A 14336-nucleotide genomic window follows, 5' to 3' on the forward strand; every position below is an offset into this window, starting at 1 on the left:
GTTTGCACCCACATAGAAACACAAAGTGAAATATACTGTTTGAGTACTCGTTATAGCATTAAATCTCAATGTACAGCACATTAAGGACAGAGATCCTACATGAAGAGTAAGTGCACAGTGACTCCTGTTGTTGACTTTACAAATTGACACTCCTGTTTATGGCATCAGTAATCTCCCTATGCTCCAGTCATGAGTTTCCAAGGCTATGGAAGCCTTTTGAGTTCTCCAACTCTTATCTTGTTTAGACAAGGTCATAGTCAAAGTGGAGGTTCTCTCCTCCCTTCAGAGAAAGGTACCTCCTTCTTTGAAGACCTGTTCTTTCCACTGGGATCTCACTCACAGAGATCTTTCATTTAGTTGTTGTTGGTTTTTTTTTTTTGGGGTTTTTTTTTTTTTTTTTTTTTTTTTTTTGCCAGAGTGTCTTGGCTTTCCATGTCTGAAATACTCTCATGGGCTTTTCAGCCAGATCCGAATGCCTTTAGGGCTGATTCTGAGGACAGAGTACTGTTTAGGACATCTGCCATTCTATGAGTCTGCTGAGTATTTCGCTTCCCATGTTGGATCACTCTCCCCTTTATTTATTCTATCGGTTAGTATTAGCAGGTACTAGACTTTTTATGTGCTCCCTTCGACTCTTAGTCCTTTCATTATGATCAATTGTGAACTGAAATTGATCACTTGGACTAGTGAGATGGCATTGGTACATGCCACCTTGATGGGATTGAATTGGAGTCCCCTGGTATGTTTCTAACTCTACCATTTGGAGCAAGTCAGCTTGAGCATGTCCCAAATTGTATATCTCTTCCCTCTCTTATCCCTACTCTTATGTTTAACAGGGATCACATTTCAGTTAAATTTCAACACTTAAGAATAACTGTGTATTAATTACAGAATTAAACCAGTCATATTAAGTAGAACAGACAAAAAAAAAACTACTAAGAGGGATAATGTATTAAGTTGTTCATTAACAGTCAGGGCTACGCTGATCAAGACACCGTTTCTCATAGTGTCCATTTCACTTCAACAGGAATAGTTATAATTATTTCAAAATGTAAAGTAGCAATCATTAACAAGAATGTGGAGAAACTGGAACTGTTGTGCATTTGTAATGGGAATTTAAAGTGTTGCAGTCACTGTGGAAAAGTTGATGTTTCCGCAAAAAGCTAAACTTACCATTTGGCTCAGCCAGTCTACTTCTAGGCATCTACCCAAAAAGAACTAAAAATAGAGTCAAAATGATACTGCAGCAATATTCACAATAGTCAAAAGTCTAAACAGCCACATGTTTACAACTGACCATGGGTAAAAAAAAAAACCTGTGGTGTATTTGTATGATGGAATATTTTTAGCCATAAAAGATAACGATGCTTGTAAAATGATAGATGCTTAGTGCAATATAACAGGCACAGAAGGGCAAATATTCTATGATTTCACTTAAATGTAATCTCTAGTTTAGGCAAATTCATAGGGACAAGAAATAGATTAGAGGTCACCAAAGGCTGGAGACGAGGGCAGAGTGGTATTATTTAATGATTACAAAGTTTCTGTTTGTGGTAATAAGAAACTTTGGAAATATATAGTTGTGATGTTGCCCAACATAATTTTATTGAATTGGGAACTTAAAATCATTAATATGTGTGAATGTGTTTGCATAGCCCTACTCATATATTTGGAGATATATATATATATATTTCTCAAAAGGAAAATTACACCTAGAAAATATAGCAGCCCCAAGTTTTATGCATAGAATAACACTGATCCAAATATTTTGAGCTGGAAATAATAGACTGAGAGATGATAAATATAAAATTATAGTAAAGGATGTTAATGACCTCTTCTTACTTTATCAATTGCTAGAACTAGTATACACAAAATTAGTAAGGGCTGGCATTGTGGTGCAGTGAGTTAAGCGCCTCCTGCAATGCCAGCATCCCATACAGGTGCTGATTCAAGTCTCAGCTGCTTCACTTCTGATTCAGCTCCCTGCTATTAGCTGTGCCTGAGAAAGCAGTGGAAGATGGCCAAAGTTCTTGGGTCCCTGCCACCCTCATGGGAGACTCAGATAGAGTTCCAGGCTCCTGGCTTCCGCATGGCTCACCCAGGGCTGTTGTGGCTATCTGGGAAATGAGCCAGCATGTTGATGATATATTCTCTCTCTCTCTCTCTCTCTCTCTCTCTCCATCCACCCCCTGCTATGCTGCAGTGCCAGCCTTCATCCGTGTGTGTGTGTGTGTTTATGCATGCGCACAGTTGCTCACCTGAAAGCATATTAAGTATGAAATAGCAAATGTAATAGAAATGCAGTTATGTTTTATAATTTCATTAAATTGTCTTGTGAAACTTTTACTTCAGCACTAAAATTCCTGAACAAGAGTACTTGGAACTTTTTTCCTCATTGCCAAGTGATACAGTTGGTTATAAAGCAGAAAATCTTGCACTAGGTTTAAATTAACAGATAATTTAGCTGTTTCACAGAAGCAGTGAACTGCAACTAGAAAATTAGTACTTATTTCTTCTTCCAAACGCTCGTAAACTAGCATTGATATGGAAGTACTCAGTAGGTTTGAGAACCTGCAAAGCCTCTTATGTGCACTGATTCTTGTATGCATGTATGTACCTGGATTTATATACACCGGAGTTCTAAGCCTGTCCCAGGTCCAAGGTGCCACTACAATTCATCAACTAAAAGTGTATTTATTCCTGCCATTTCCAGGACTGTCCTCTCACCACCCACTTAAGTTTTTGTTTTCCCTGGCTGTCTCTCAGAGTAACGCTAACCAAGCCAGGGCCTTCCATCTACACTTTCATGTACTCTTCCTTACACTCTGGGTATAATTGCTATAGCCAGCAGGAAGCACCATCTTGACTTCTACGTGGAAGAGTATGTCATCACTCCTAGTTTCCTGTACCAGAAGTACCTTTCTTCTCAACAGCCACAGACCACATATACCTTTTCACACATAAAATATAGTTTCATAAACAACCCGACACTGAATGATTCTCATTTCTTTTGTACACTGTGAAAGTGCATATACACGCACGCACGCGTGCCTGCCAGCTCATCCAGCACATGCCCAGAGAGAAATTTTACAAGGACTGGGTCCCGTGTGGTCAGTGACTGACTCCTCTCAGGCATTCACATCTCACTTCATTGACAGTTCTGCACAAGCTTGTGCAAACAGACACAGCTCATGTTGGGGTAGTCGTGTGAGAGTCTGTGGAATGGGGCAAGGCGGATAGCCACTGCTTGCATGAATTATAGAGTTTTTATTGTATAAAAATGAGAATAGATAAAGAAATAATTATTAGTGTGGTTTTTAAAAAGGTAGAACATGTTTCACTTTGGATATTCTTTTCACTTTTACTTAAAAAGTGATGTTTTTGGCAAATAATTCAACTGAAATGGATTTCACAGATATGTTCTGAAGTTATTCTTTACATTTCTTTTTTGCTTTAACAAGCATTTTGCATATATCTGTGTGCTACCTATAAAGTCAAATCTGTTGTATACCTATGGATGATGCATAATTTGATTTTGATTTATTTCTATATTCTACTTCTCTCAGGTTTCCAAGTATTTTAAATGAGTATCATGGAACATTTATTGGCCGATAAATAAATGGTCTAAGAGTTGAGCTTAGTTTACAAAAATAAAAAGCTAACAAATTTACTTGGTGGTGAGGAAGTAGCACCATAGTCACTATATCCTCCTTTTTATTAGGCGGGCTTGTCAGGAACTTATGGACAGCTGCTAAACTTACTACATACCCTTCTTAATACTTGCAGACATCTTGGAGCATCTGTTATCAAAGGGCAAATTATATACTTTCCATTTTGTGTACATTAAAAATGAAATAGATGAATAATTATTAAAAATTTGATAAAAACTATCTTCACCCTTATTGTATACCAGTTTTTGAGGATTTTTACAGGTATAAACTTACTAAAAATAATATACATATACCTACACAGCATTATGTACCACAGATAGTTCTAAGTACTTTTTCAAAATTAATTGATTCTTCATAATACTCTTATAAGGTAGATGCACAATTATTGCCATAATTTCACAGATATGAAAACTGAGATACATAAAGTAAATTGCACAAGTCATCCAGCTAATAAGTAACAGTTGGAATTTGAATCCAGACAGCCTTGCTTCAAAGACTAATTCTGCTACATTAGATACCATACTAAATACTGTAGTTTACACTGTAGATTATTGTATATACAAAAAGAGAATTTTATTGTATTTTTGTATTCCAGTATATTCCCTAGAAATACCAAAATGCCAACAAAGTTTAACAGACATCTCAAACCCTTCAGTGCCATATGAATGACGCATTTTTAATGCTTATTTATTATTTGAAAGGCAGAGTTAGAGAGAGGCAGAGGCACAGAGAGAGAGAGAAGTCTTCCATCTGCTGATTCACTCCCCAAATGGCAGCAACGGCTGGAGCTGAACTGAACTGAAGCCAGGAGTCAAGAGCTTCTTCCGGGTCTCCCATGCAGATTGGGCCATCCTCTGCTGCTCTCCCAGGCCATAGCAGAGATCTGAATCAGAAGTGTAGCAGCTGGTACTTGAACCAGTGTCCATATGGGATGCCGGAACTAGTGGGTGATGGCTTTACCCACTACACCACAGCACTGGCCTCATGAATGATGCATTTTAAAAATAAATTTGGCCGGCGCCGCGGCTCACTAGGCTAATCCTCCGCCTAGCGGCGCCGGCACACCGGGTTCTAGTCCCGGTCGGGGCGCCGGATTCTGTCCCGGTTGCCCCTCTTCCAGGCCAGCCCTCTGCTGTGGCCAGGGAGTGCAGTGGAGGATGGCCCAGGTGCTTGGGCCCTGCACCCCATGGGAGACCAGGAAAAGCACCTGGCTCCTGGCTCCTGCCATCGGATCAGCGTGGTGCGCTGGCCGCAGCGCGCCGGCAGCGGCCATTGGAGGGTGAACCAACGGCAAAAGGAAGACCTTTCTCTCTGTCTCTTTCTCTCTCACTGTCCACTCTGCCTGTCAAAAAAATAAATAAATAAATAAATAAATAAATAAAAATAAATTTAACGGTGGCCAGCACCATGGAGTGGTAGGCTAGGCCTCTGTCTGTGGTGCCAGCATCCTATATGGGCAATGGTTTGAGCCCTGGCTGCTCCTCTTCTGATCCACCTCTCTGCTGTGGCCTGGGAAAGCAGTGGAAGATGGCCCAAGTATTTGGACCCTTGAATCTGCATGGAAGACCCAGAGGAAGTAGCTCCTGGCTCTTGGCTTCAGATCGGCCCAGCTTCTGCCATTGTGGCCATTGGAAGAATGGAGGACCTTTCTCTCTGTCTGTGACTTTACCTCTCAAGTAAAAAAATAAATCTTTTTAAAAAAAATAATGAAAATTAAGGTAAAATTCTATTTTTTGTCACACTTGGATTCTAAACCCTAGTACAGGCCTGTCTGAACGTCGTCTAAAGTTGGTGGCTAATCCTCCAGCCCTAAAGGATTTTTACATTCCTTTAAACTCAAATTGAATGAACTTCCATAACCACAGACTAAGAGAGTAGTGAGAATCTCAAACTGCTTCCCTAAGAAGTGAAAGAGAAAGAAAAATAAAAAGCAGGCCCTCAGATCAGAAAGCTTGTACATGCAGCTAGGCCATGTTACTTTCCTATTGGATAGAAACCATTTCATAAAGTCAAAACATCAACAACATTACTGTGGGACTGCAATAAAATGAGACAAAGCAAGGCCACTTAATTTTGTCTAAGCACATAGAAACAAGGTCACTGTACCACTCACCAAATATGAAGCACCCACTATCCAAACTAAAATGAGTGACTCCAAATTATTTACCAATTACATCTTTACCTTTGTTCTAGTCTTGCCCCTCTATATATGTTTTATTTAGTTGCCAATCATAAAAATACTTCTACTTTGTGTCAGCATTTACCACTTGGTATCATAAAGTAATGTAGGTCTGTATACAACCAGATGACATTGTGGAAGGGTAACTATGAAACATGAAATACAGAATAACACATAGGAGGCTGTTATACTGTTTAAATTATTAAATAGCAATGAATGCAGTGGATTGATTAAAATTGAAGGATTTTTGCTTCTCTGCAACTCTGTCTCATGGAAGTAGACTCAAGATTAAGATTAAATCACTCCTAAACGATAAAAATAATAAAGAAACACTTTATATCTCTTGGTATAGTATTAGTGTTAGTAAATTTACATTTATGTCTAAACATAAGAATTTATAGAAAATAAAAAAACATTATTAGTTTTTACCTTTAGAGAAATGGGTATATGGATTTGGGTTTTAATTAATACATTCTTTTAGTATTTTCCAAATGGCTTCCAATGGACATACTACTTTTGTAATAAAAAAAAATTAGTTTTTAAAAAAGACATATTGATTTTTAATTAATTTTATTTTACAGTGAAGGAACATGAAATATTTTCTCAAGATGATAAAATGATCGCTTTCAATGAATGATTCAATATAATACAGGAAAAGAGAATTATACACTATAATCATGTTTATATAATTACACAGAATATGTGCACACTTTGAAAATACTGTGATTAACACTTCACTGATAAACAGTAACTCTGAGAAAGTTTTACTATTTATCACAGTCACATAAAATATAAGAACCTATAAATAAGCTGTTATTAACAGTAAGTGTGGTTTTGCCTGAAGTTCTTAATTCTATGCAGGCCTCTTAAGCTTTCAAGTTTTAAGTTCTACTGCATTTCTATTGTAAAATGAGGCAGGCATAACAAAATTAAACCCACTAGCCAAATGACTAAGGAAAAAATACAAAAACAACAAGGGTAAAAACACTTGGGTTGGTTTCCAAGTTTTTTTCTTTCAAAACAAATAAAATATTGGTTTAATTTATCATTTCCAGTAACATTCACAGCCACAGATTAATAGTTACAGGATAAAAGGAATAAACCACACAATACTATATTGATGTCAAGTCATTTACCTCAGTCTACATTTCTTGAAAACATCCTACTACTAAAATACAAGATCAAATAAATTAATATTTGAACTTTTCTTCTATTTCTGAGACATGTTTTAACTGACACTACAAGAAAAATACAGAATACAAGACTATAATTAACTTCTTATATCTTAGGTGACTAGATTTAGTGCAGTAAATCTCAGGACCATATATACTCTGCTTTAGCGATCAATGTCTTCTACTAATGCCTCAAGATTTTTGCAACAGGCTTTAACCTCCTCAATTGCAGCCATCCAATTATCATAAATAATTTTGTCATAAATTGCATCATTAACTTCCCTTACCACCCCCTCCTGTTGAGATTCCAGTGCATCACCTGAGAAAAACAATACTGATCTTGGTATTATGTAAGTACGCAAATTGTGACCAAGTAAAAAATCATCATTTCCATCTCCTCCATTTAAGTTGAGTCCATGAGGAGAAAAGAAATTGAAGAATGAATCCTTGGGAAAATCTTCAGTCACAGTTCGGATTGTTCCCCAGATCCGATGTTTCTGTTTCTTCTTGATGGTTTTCAATGTGACATTCTTTCCTTCATTCCAATCTATCTCACAGCCTGTGGAATATTCAATTGCAGTTCCCCTATAAGGATGGGGATCATAATAGGCCAGCCTTGATTTAAGCACATAGGTCTTCGTCAACAGCTCATTTTTGAAATACTCATTGGGTTTAAAGTGAAATTCTAGTGTGAAACTGAGAGGTTCACCAGGCTCTGAAAGCTTCACTTTAATATCTGTCAGCAGCTTCAGAATAGGCTCATCGTATTTCTTAATCAGAGGAGTGAGTGTGTCAACGTTTTTTAAAACAGTCAGCCAGAAATCAGGAATTCCCTTAGGATCCTCTTTATTCTCTTCTCCTCCTGTAGCATCAGTGTCCTCCTCCTCCTCCTCCTCCTCTTCCTCCTCCTCCTCCTCCTCCTCAACAGCATAATCATAATAATAGTCCTCATAACCATCATCCTCATCCACACATTCATGTACCACACTCTCCTCATTATCATATAGTTCTTCCTCATCATCCATTTCCTCCTCCTCATCGTCCTCAGGATCTAACTTACATTCACATTCCTCTTCCGTGGGCTCATAGATAGCATTGATGATCTGACGTCTTTTTTCCAGTAAGGGTTGATACATCTCAGCAAACTTTCTTTCAATGTCATGAAATTCTCTAAGGAATTTAGATTCCAAATTGGCTGCTCTAGTTTGAAGCTTTTTAAGGGCCAACACACGGTACTTAACTTTCACAGGTAGACTTTCAACGAAGTCCGTATCCAACAGATAACCGATTAGTCCCTTTGGACGGTCTGGTTCTGACTCCTCCTCAGAATCCCCACCTTTCCCCTCCGCTGACCTAGCAGCAGCAGCATCTTCACCTTTTGTCTCTTCTCCGAGCCCAGCGGCAGCTTCCACTAGCTCCCCATCTCCAGGCCCAGCCGCGGCATCTTTACCTGGCTCCTGATGGTCCCCAGATCCCTCCATCATTATCTGATTATCAACCTCTTCTTGGTTGGACTCTGACAGTTCCTTGCGGTCCCCTGACTCGGCCATTTTTCAAAGGACTACACACGCCCAAGGTGGCTGGCTACCACTGAGATGAGAGCTGATCGCCGCAGGAAAACGACTCACCGAAATGTCAAAAGCGGCGGCGGCTGGAGCACAGGCGGAACCAGGAGTGGCGGCCGGACTGTGGCAGCGGCGGGGGACGGTGCTGTGGGGGAGAAAAGACGATGCTGAGACTGTGAGAGCCAGACCAGCGGCGGCCTGGGCTGCGCTGCTGAGGGCGGCGATGGCTGCAGTGATGGGTCCTGAAGGAGCGAGCCAGAGACTGCAGAGAGCCGCAGTGAGCCGATTACCTCCGTAAGCAGCTGCTGCAGCAAAGGGAAGAAAAAAAAAAAAAAAAAAACACCAACGCCGCAATATGATTACGCAGCTGTCTCTTGGCTAAATTCTCTTGGTGCAAGTAGCTGGCTGCGTCACTCCCTTTCCTCCCACAACTCTGCTCTAATCTCATTTGCTGAGCTGTAGTGATGGACAAACCCTAAGCCAATACATTTCTGTATCAGGTTTCCAACTTCGTTCACCTTTCCAGGCAGGTTCTGAAATATGGCTGATTCATGCACCTCCCAGCCATCCCCCACAGTACACCCTTCCCTCCTCCCCCGCCACACACACACACACACACACACACACACACACACACTTCCCACGGAGTTTTCTAGAAACCCAGCTTTTATTTAGCTTTCAACTAATGTTATATTTTTAGAATTTAACGTAGAGCTAAGAGAATATCGTAACCCAAATGTCGAAAAATGAGAGGAAAAGCTCCTAGGCATTTAAGTCTATCCCTTTGATTTCAGCCCCAGGCTGTGGGGAGGGGAGAGCTGGGAAGGGGTAGAATTTACAAAGAGAAGCTAGAAAAGTTTTCAAATACTCAAAATTAACATTAATGGTCCTTGAGTAGTGTGACTCTCAGTCATTTAAATATGCTGTATTCTGTTTGTATTTTTCCACCAGCTATATTACTTTAAATGAGAAAATTCACATAACATTTCTTGTGGGGGAGGAAGAGGTGAAATGGAGGTGAGAGTGAATAAGAGCCGGTGATAAAGAGCCAACGTGGCACATCCAACTACATAACCAATGAAAACAAAAGACAGTAAACCAATTCTCTGACTTACCAATAACCTCAGTTCTAATAGTGACTTTCCGTTTCCTCTTTTTTCATGCTGGCTCTTTAAAAAGCTGTGGGAGAATTTTAATAAGAAAATCCAAATTATAAGTAATAGTTCTGCTTAAAAATATAGCATTTGCTTGATACTTTAGATAGTTAATTGGAAATAATCCAAATCTCATCACCAAAAAGATGGTTAAATATATGATAGTCATAGGGTAGAACACTATGCAGTCTATGCAGTAGTCAAATGTTTTCTCTAGGTAGAAATCACTGGTGATGTTTGTTTTATCCACATCTCCAATGTTGATAATTTATTAATTGAACAATTTTTATAATCATAATTACCTGTTATTTTCCAGATTTAGAGAATAATTTGCATTGTATGATTATCACAGAGATAAGCACTCTCACATATTTTTGCATTTACTTCCAGGTCCTGTTAATTTGGAGATAATCTTTTAACTTATTTTAGTTCTATGTACTTCACAGAATTAGAGTATTTATAAAATTCAATTTTCAGGCTCATGTCCTTAGTTATGAGTCCCATCATTCAAACTTTTCCATTTCTATTTCTGTAACTGTAACGTTTCCTGCAGTTTTCTGATAACAAACACCATACCTGCTCATTTTAGAAAATTTAGAAAATGAGATTTTGGGATTTAACAATAATCAGTAGTAATTTCACAATCCGTTGAGTACCAACTTGAACATGTTGGTCCCTTTCTTTCTAACTTATTTATTCTAATATTATACTCACATGTTTGTGTTTAGGCTAGAGGTTTCTAAGATTTAAATTTAGATAGACTCTTCCACACACTTTTTCTTTTATTAGCATATCTCACCATTCCTTAAATGCTCTCCAAGAATGTGATTTTAAAAATAAAATTCATTGTTGCTTACATATATTATACAGTTAAACTGAACTATTATAAAAGATAATGAAAAAGTATATTTATCTACTTTTAAGACTTAAGAGTCCTCAAAAGCATACAAACAGTCACAGAAACCACGAGGGAAATGATGTTTCATCCTTTAAAAGAAAAAAATATGTGACACCAAAAACACGAGCAGCAAAATTAAAATATAGATAAACTGGACTTCAAAATTTAAAACTTTGTGTACTAAAGGACACTGTCAAGAGAATTAAAAGGTAACCAACCCATGGAATGGGAGAAAATAATTGCAAATCATGTATCTGATAGATTAATATCATGTGTAAACAAATCAATAACCTACAAACCAACAACCAAACAAACTTACTTGAAAAATGGGCAAAGGACTTGAATGGAGATTTCTCCAAAGAAACAAATAGCCAATAAAGACATGAAAAAATATCACTAATTAGGGAAATGCAAATCAAAACGACAATGAGATCCAACTTCACATGCAATAGAATAGCTATGGTGAAAAGCATACAGAAAATACTAAATGTTGGTAAGCATGTAAACAATGGGAAGCAATGGGAACATTTCCTCAAAAACATTAAACACAGAAGAATGACCATATGACCCAGCAATATTCCACTTCTGAGAATATACCAAAAATGTTTAAAGCATCTATGTACATAAGATGAACATCATTAACAACAGTTAATAACATCAATGAAGACAATAGCAAAAAGTTGGAAACAGCCTAAATGTCCATTGATGTACAAATAAAATGAGGTATGTGTGTGTGTGTGTGTGTATGTGTGTATGTGTGTAAGGGAATATTATTCAGTCTTAAAAAGAAATTTAATTCCATCATACACTACAATATGGATGAAACTTAAAAACATTATGCTAAGTGAAATGTGCCAGATAAAAAAGGACAAATATCATATGATTTCACTAAAGGAGTTTCTTAAAGTAATCAAATTCATAGGCACCAAAAGTACAATCATGGCTACCAGGGGCTGTGGGCAAGGGAGAATGAAAGCTATTGTTTAAAGGGTAGAGTTCTAGTTTAAAAAAATGAAAGTATTCTGGAGCTAGATGGTGATAATGAGTCACAACAACGTGAATGTACTTAATGCCCCTGAACTGTAAACTTGGGTACAATTAAAATGTTAAATTTTATATTATGTTATGTATATTTTACCATAATAAAAGATGTTGAGAAAAACAAACCAACAAAGACATAAACAATATATGATGAGAAATAGTCGAAGAGATGGAATGTGTACATTACACACAAATACATATATATGTAAAACAAATTATTAACATATAAAGAGAATTTTCATGGCTAATATTAAAAAATCTAACAACTCCGAATTTTTACAAAGAAGTAAAGAAATTTAAATCTTTAGATTTTGATTTAGGAATGTAAATTGGTATAAAACCTTTGAAAAACTGACAGTATCTGTTAAATCTAAACACAAGCTTTGCATAGGACCTAGCAATTTCAGATATTTCGGTACACACACAAAAAGGCAGGTACAATAATGTTCATGCCAGCTTTATTTTTAAAATAACTGATTCAGAGCATTTTTTTCTCCTTGTAGTACCTCCTTGTATTGTATATGAAAACACACAGTAAAGATTTAATCTTGTGCATGGTATTAGTTAAAGGCCTCCAGAAAAAGAAAATTGCTTTCAACATGTGGATATTCATGTCTAGTCAATTTGATAAAAGGCTCTTCTTTCCTTAATTAATTACTTTGGTAACCTTTATCATAAAATCAGTGGCCCATTGTTATATAAATGAGCCAAAGATGTCACTTGTGTATCAGCTTTCTCCCTACTCTTCTCCCCCCTGTTGTTATCTTTTTTCACAGCAGGCTAGCATGGTTAGCCTGACAAACTCAAATCTTTACATATCCAAATGTTTCAATATAGCCCAGATAAACATACATTTGTAATTTCTAGAGCCTGCCTGGTACTCCACAAAACTACACCCAACATTTGCTAACTGTGGATAAGAAGGTTCCAAACCACTATTGCCCTTAGGAGCTTTCTGGTCCAGAGATTCCTTATCTTGCTGTTGAACAATGTCACCTAGAAGAACAATCTACTTCTCTGATTCACCTCACCACTGGAAATTCCCTCACTCACTTCACCTTCTGGGCTGTGGCTCCATGATGCTGTTTAGGAAGGTCTCCTGTGGTGAGAGATTTGCCCTATCATTAAATCCTGCCCAGTGGGGCCAGTGAAGCAGGTAAAAGCCACCATCTGCAGTGCCGGGCTCCCATATGGGCACCGATTTGAGTCCTGGCTGCTCCACTTCCAATTCAGCTCTCTGCCATGGCCTGAGAAAGCAGTAGAAGATGGCCCAAGTCCTTGGGCCTCTGCACCCGCCTGGAAGACCTGGAGGAAGCTCTTGGCTCCTGGCTTCGGATCACCATGGCTCTGGCTGTTGCAGCCAACTGGGGAGTGAACCAGTGGATGGAAAACCTCTCTCTTTCTGTCTCTGCCTCTGTAACTCTGCCTTTCAAATAAATAAATAAATCTTTAAAGAAATTTATTTGAAATGTGAACGTCTTTCTTCATTTTCCTTTCAAAATAATTTTCACTATGATGCATCTTTTGTATTTCATATAAATTTTATAGTAAGTTTGTCAATTTCCACAAAAAAATCCTCTGAGATTGTGACAGAGATTTCATTGAATCTACAGATCAATCTGGTGAGCATTGGCATTTTAGCAATAGCAAGTCTTCTAATCCATGAACAAGGGCATTCTATCCATTTGTTTTTGTTTATTTCTCTAAAGTTTATTTCACTTAGCATAATGTCCTCAGATAGGTTGTCACAAAAGCCAGGATTTCCTTCTATTTTGAGACTGAATAATATTCTGTTGTTCAGCATTTTCTTTATCCATTCACTTGTTGATGACAATTTAGGTTGCTTTCACATCTTGGCTATTGTGAATAATGCTACAATGAACAGATGAAGATCCCATACTCATTGGAATTAAAAAGCTTCTCAAGACTGTTTTCTTGCTTGCATTTTGAGGGATGGAGGTGGGCAAAGGGGGGTGTAATGCAAAAGGGTGTGTTTAACAGAACCTTAAAGTGGATTTCTCTTCTGCCTGCCCCTCCCACCCTCTTCAGGATTGTCAGAGCTTTCATTCCACAAAGCAGCAAATGAAATAATGTTATCCTTTAGTATTCATGTGGGATTTGTTCTAAGACCACTTGGATACCAAAAGCTCCTTATATAAAATGGCATAATCTGTGTATAACCTATATACATCCTCTTGTACACTTTTAAGTCATCTCAGTGAATATTTCAGCACAGATTGTCAGATTTATTTGTTCCAATTTTCTCATGAATATTGTCTTATTGCTGCCTAGGCAGCCCATTTTACTGCCAGTCTTGCTTCTGGTTCCTTGGCAATGTTTCTCAAAGCTTCACCTTTTACATAAAACCAGGCTTTCATGGGTGTTCCTTTCCAGAATCAGGAATTTCCATTTGGTTTTCTTAATAGACTTTTAACTATGAAGGTGATTTGAGTCTGTTTTTACCCAGACTCTGGGCCTGAACTGTGGTTGCAGTTGGGGCTAGGAAGAGCCAGATGATGGCTTGCTCATCTTCGGAAGAGGGTGGAATGTGGAAGTGATGGGTTATATGGGACGAGGGATGAACTATTTGGACTCGATCTCTGTACCCAGGAAGGCAGCCTTGGCTCAAAGCGACTGTGTCCCATCACATTGCAGA

The 14336-nt window shown here is 38.0% G+C and overlaps 1 protein-coding gene across 1 annotated transcript; it reads right to left on the reverse strand.

Annotated features, from left to right (window-relative positions):
- Positions 1-388: 388 nt before the first annotated feature.
- On the reverse strand, positions 389-8990 carry NAP1L2 (nucleosome assembly protein 1 like 2). Its single transcript, XM_070066972.2, has one exon. It carries the CDS (start codon positions 8570-8572, stop codon positions 7187-7189), a length of 1386 nt encoding a protein of 461 aa, XP_069923073.1. The 5' UTR covers positions 8573-8990; the 3' UTR covers positions 389-7186.
- Between the last annotated feature and the right edge of the window lie 5346 nt (positions 8991-14336).

The sequence above is a fragment of the Oryctolagus cuniculus genome, chromosome X (assembly GCF_051225735.1).
Source record: "Oryctolagus cuniculus isolate XC-2025 breed Fujian yellow rabbit chromosome X, ASM5122573v1, whole genome shotgun sequence".
NCBI classification, from domain to species: Eukaryota; Metazoa; Chordata; class Mammalia; order Lagomorpha; family Leporidae; genus Oryctolagus; species Oryctolagus cuniculus.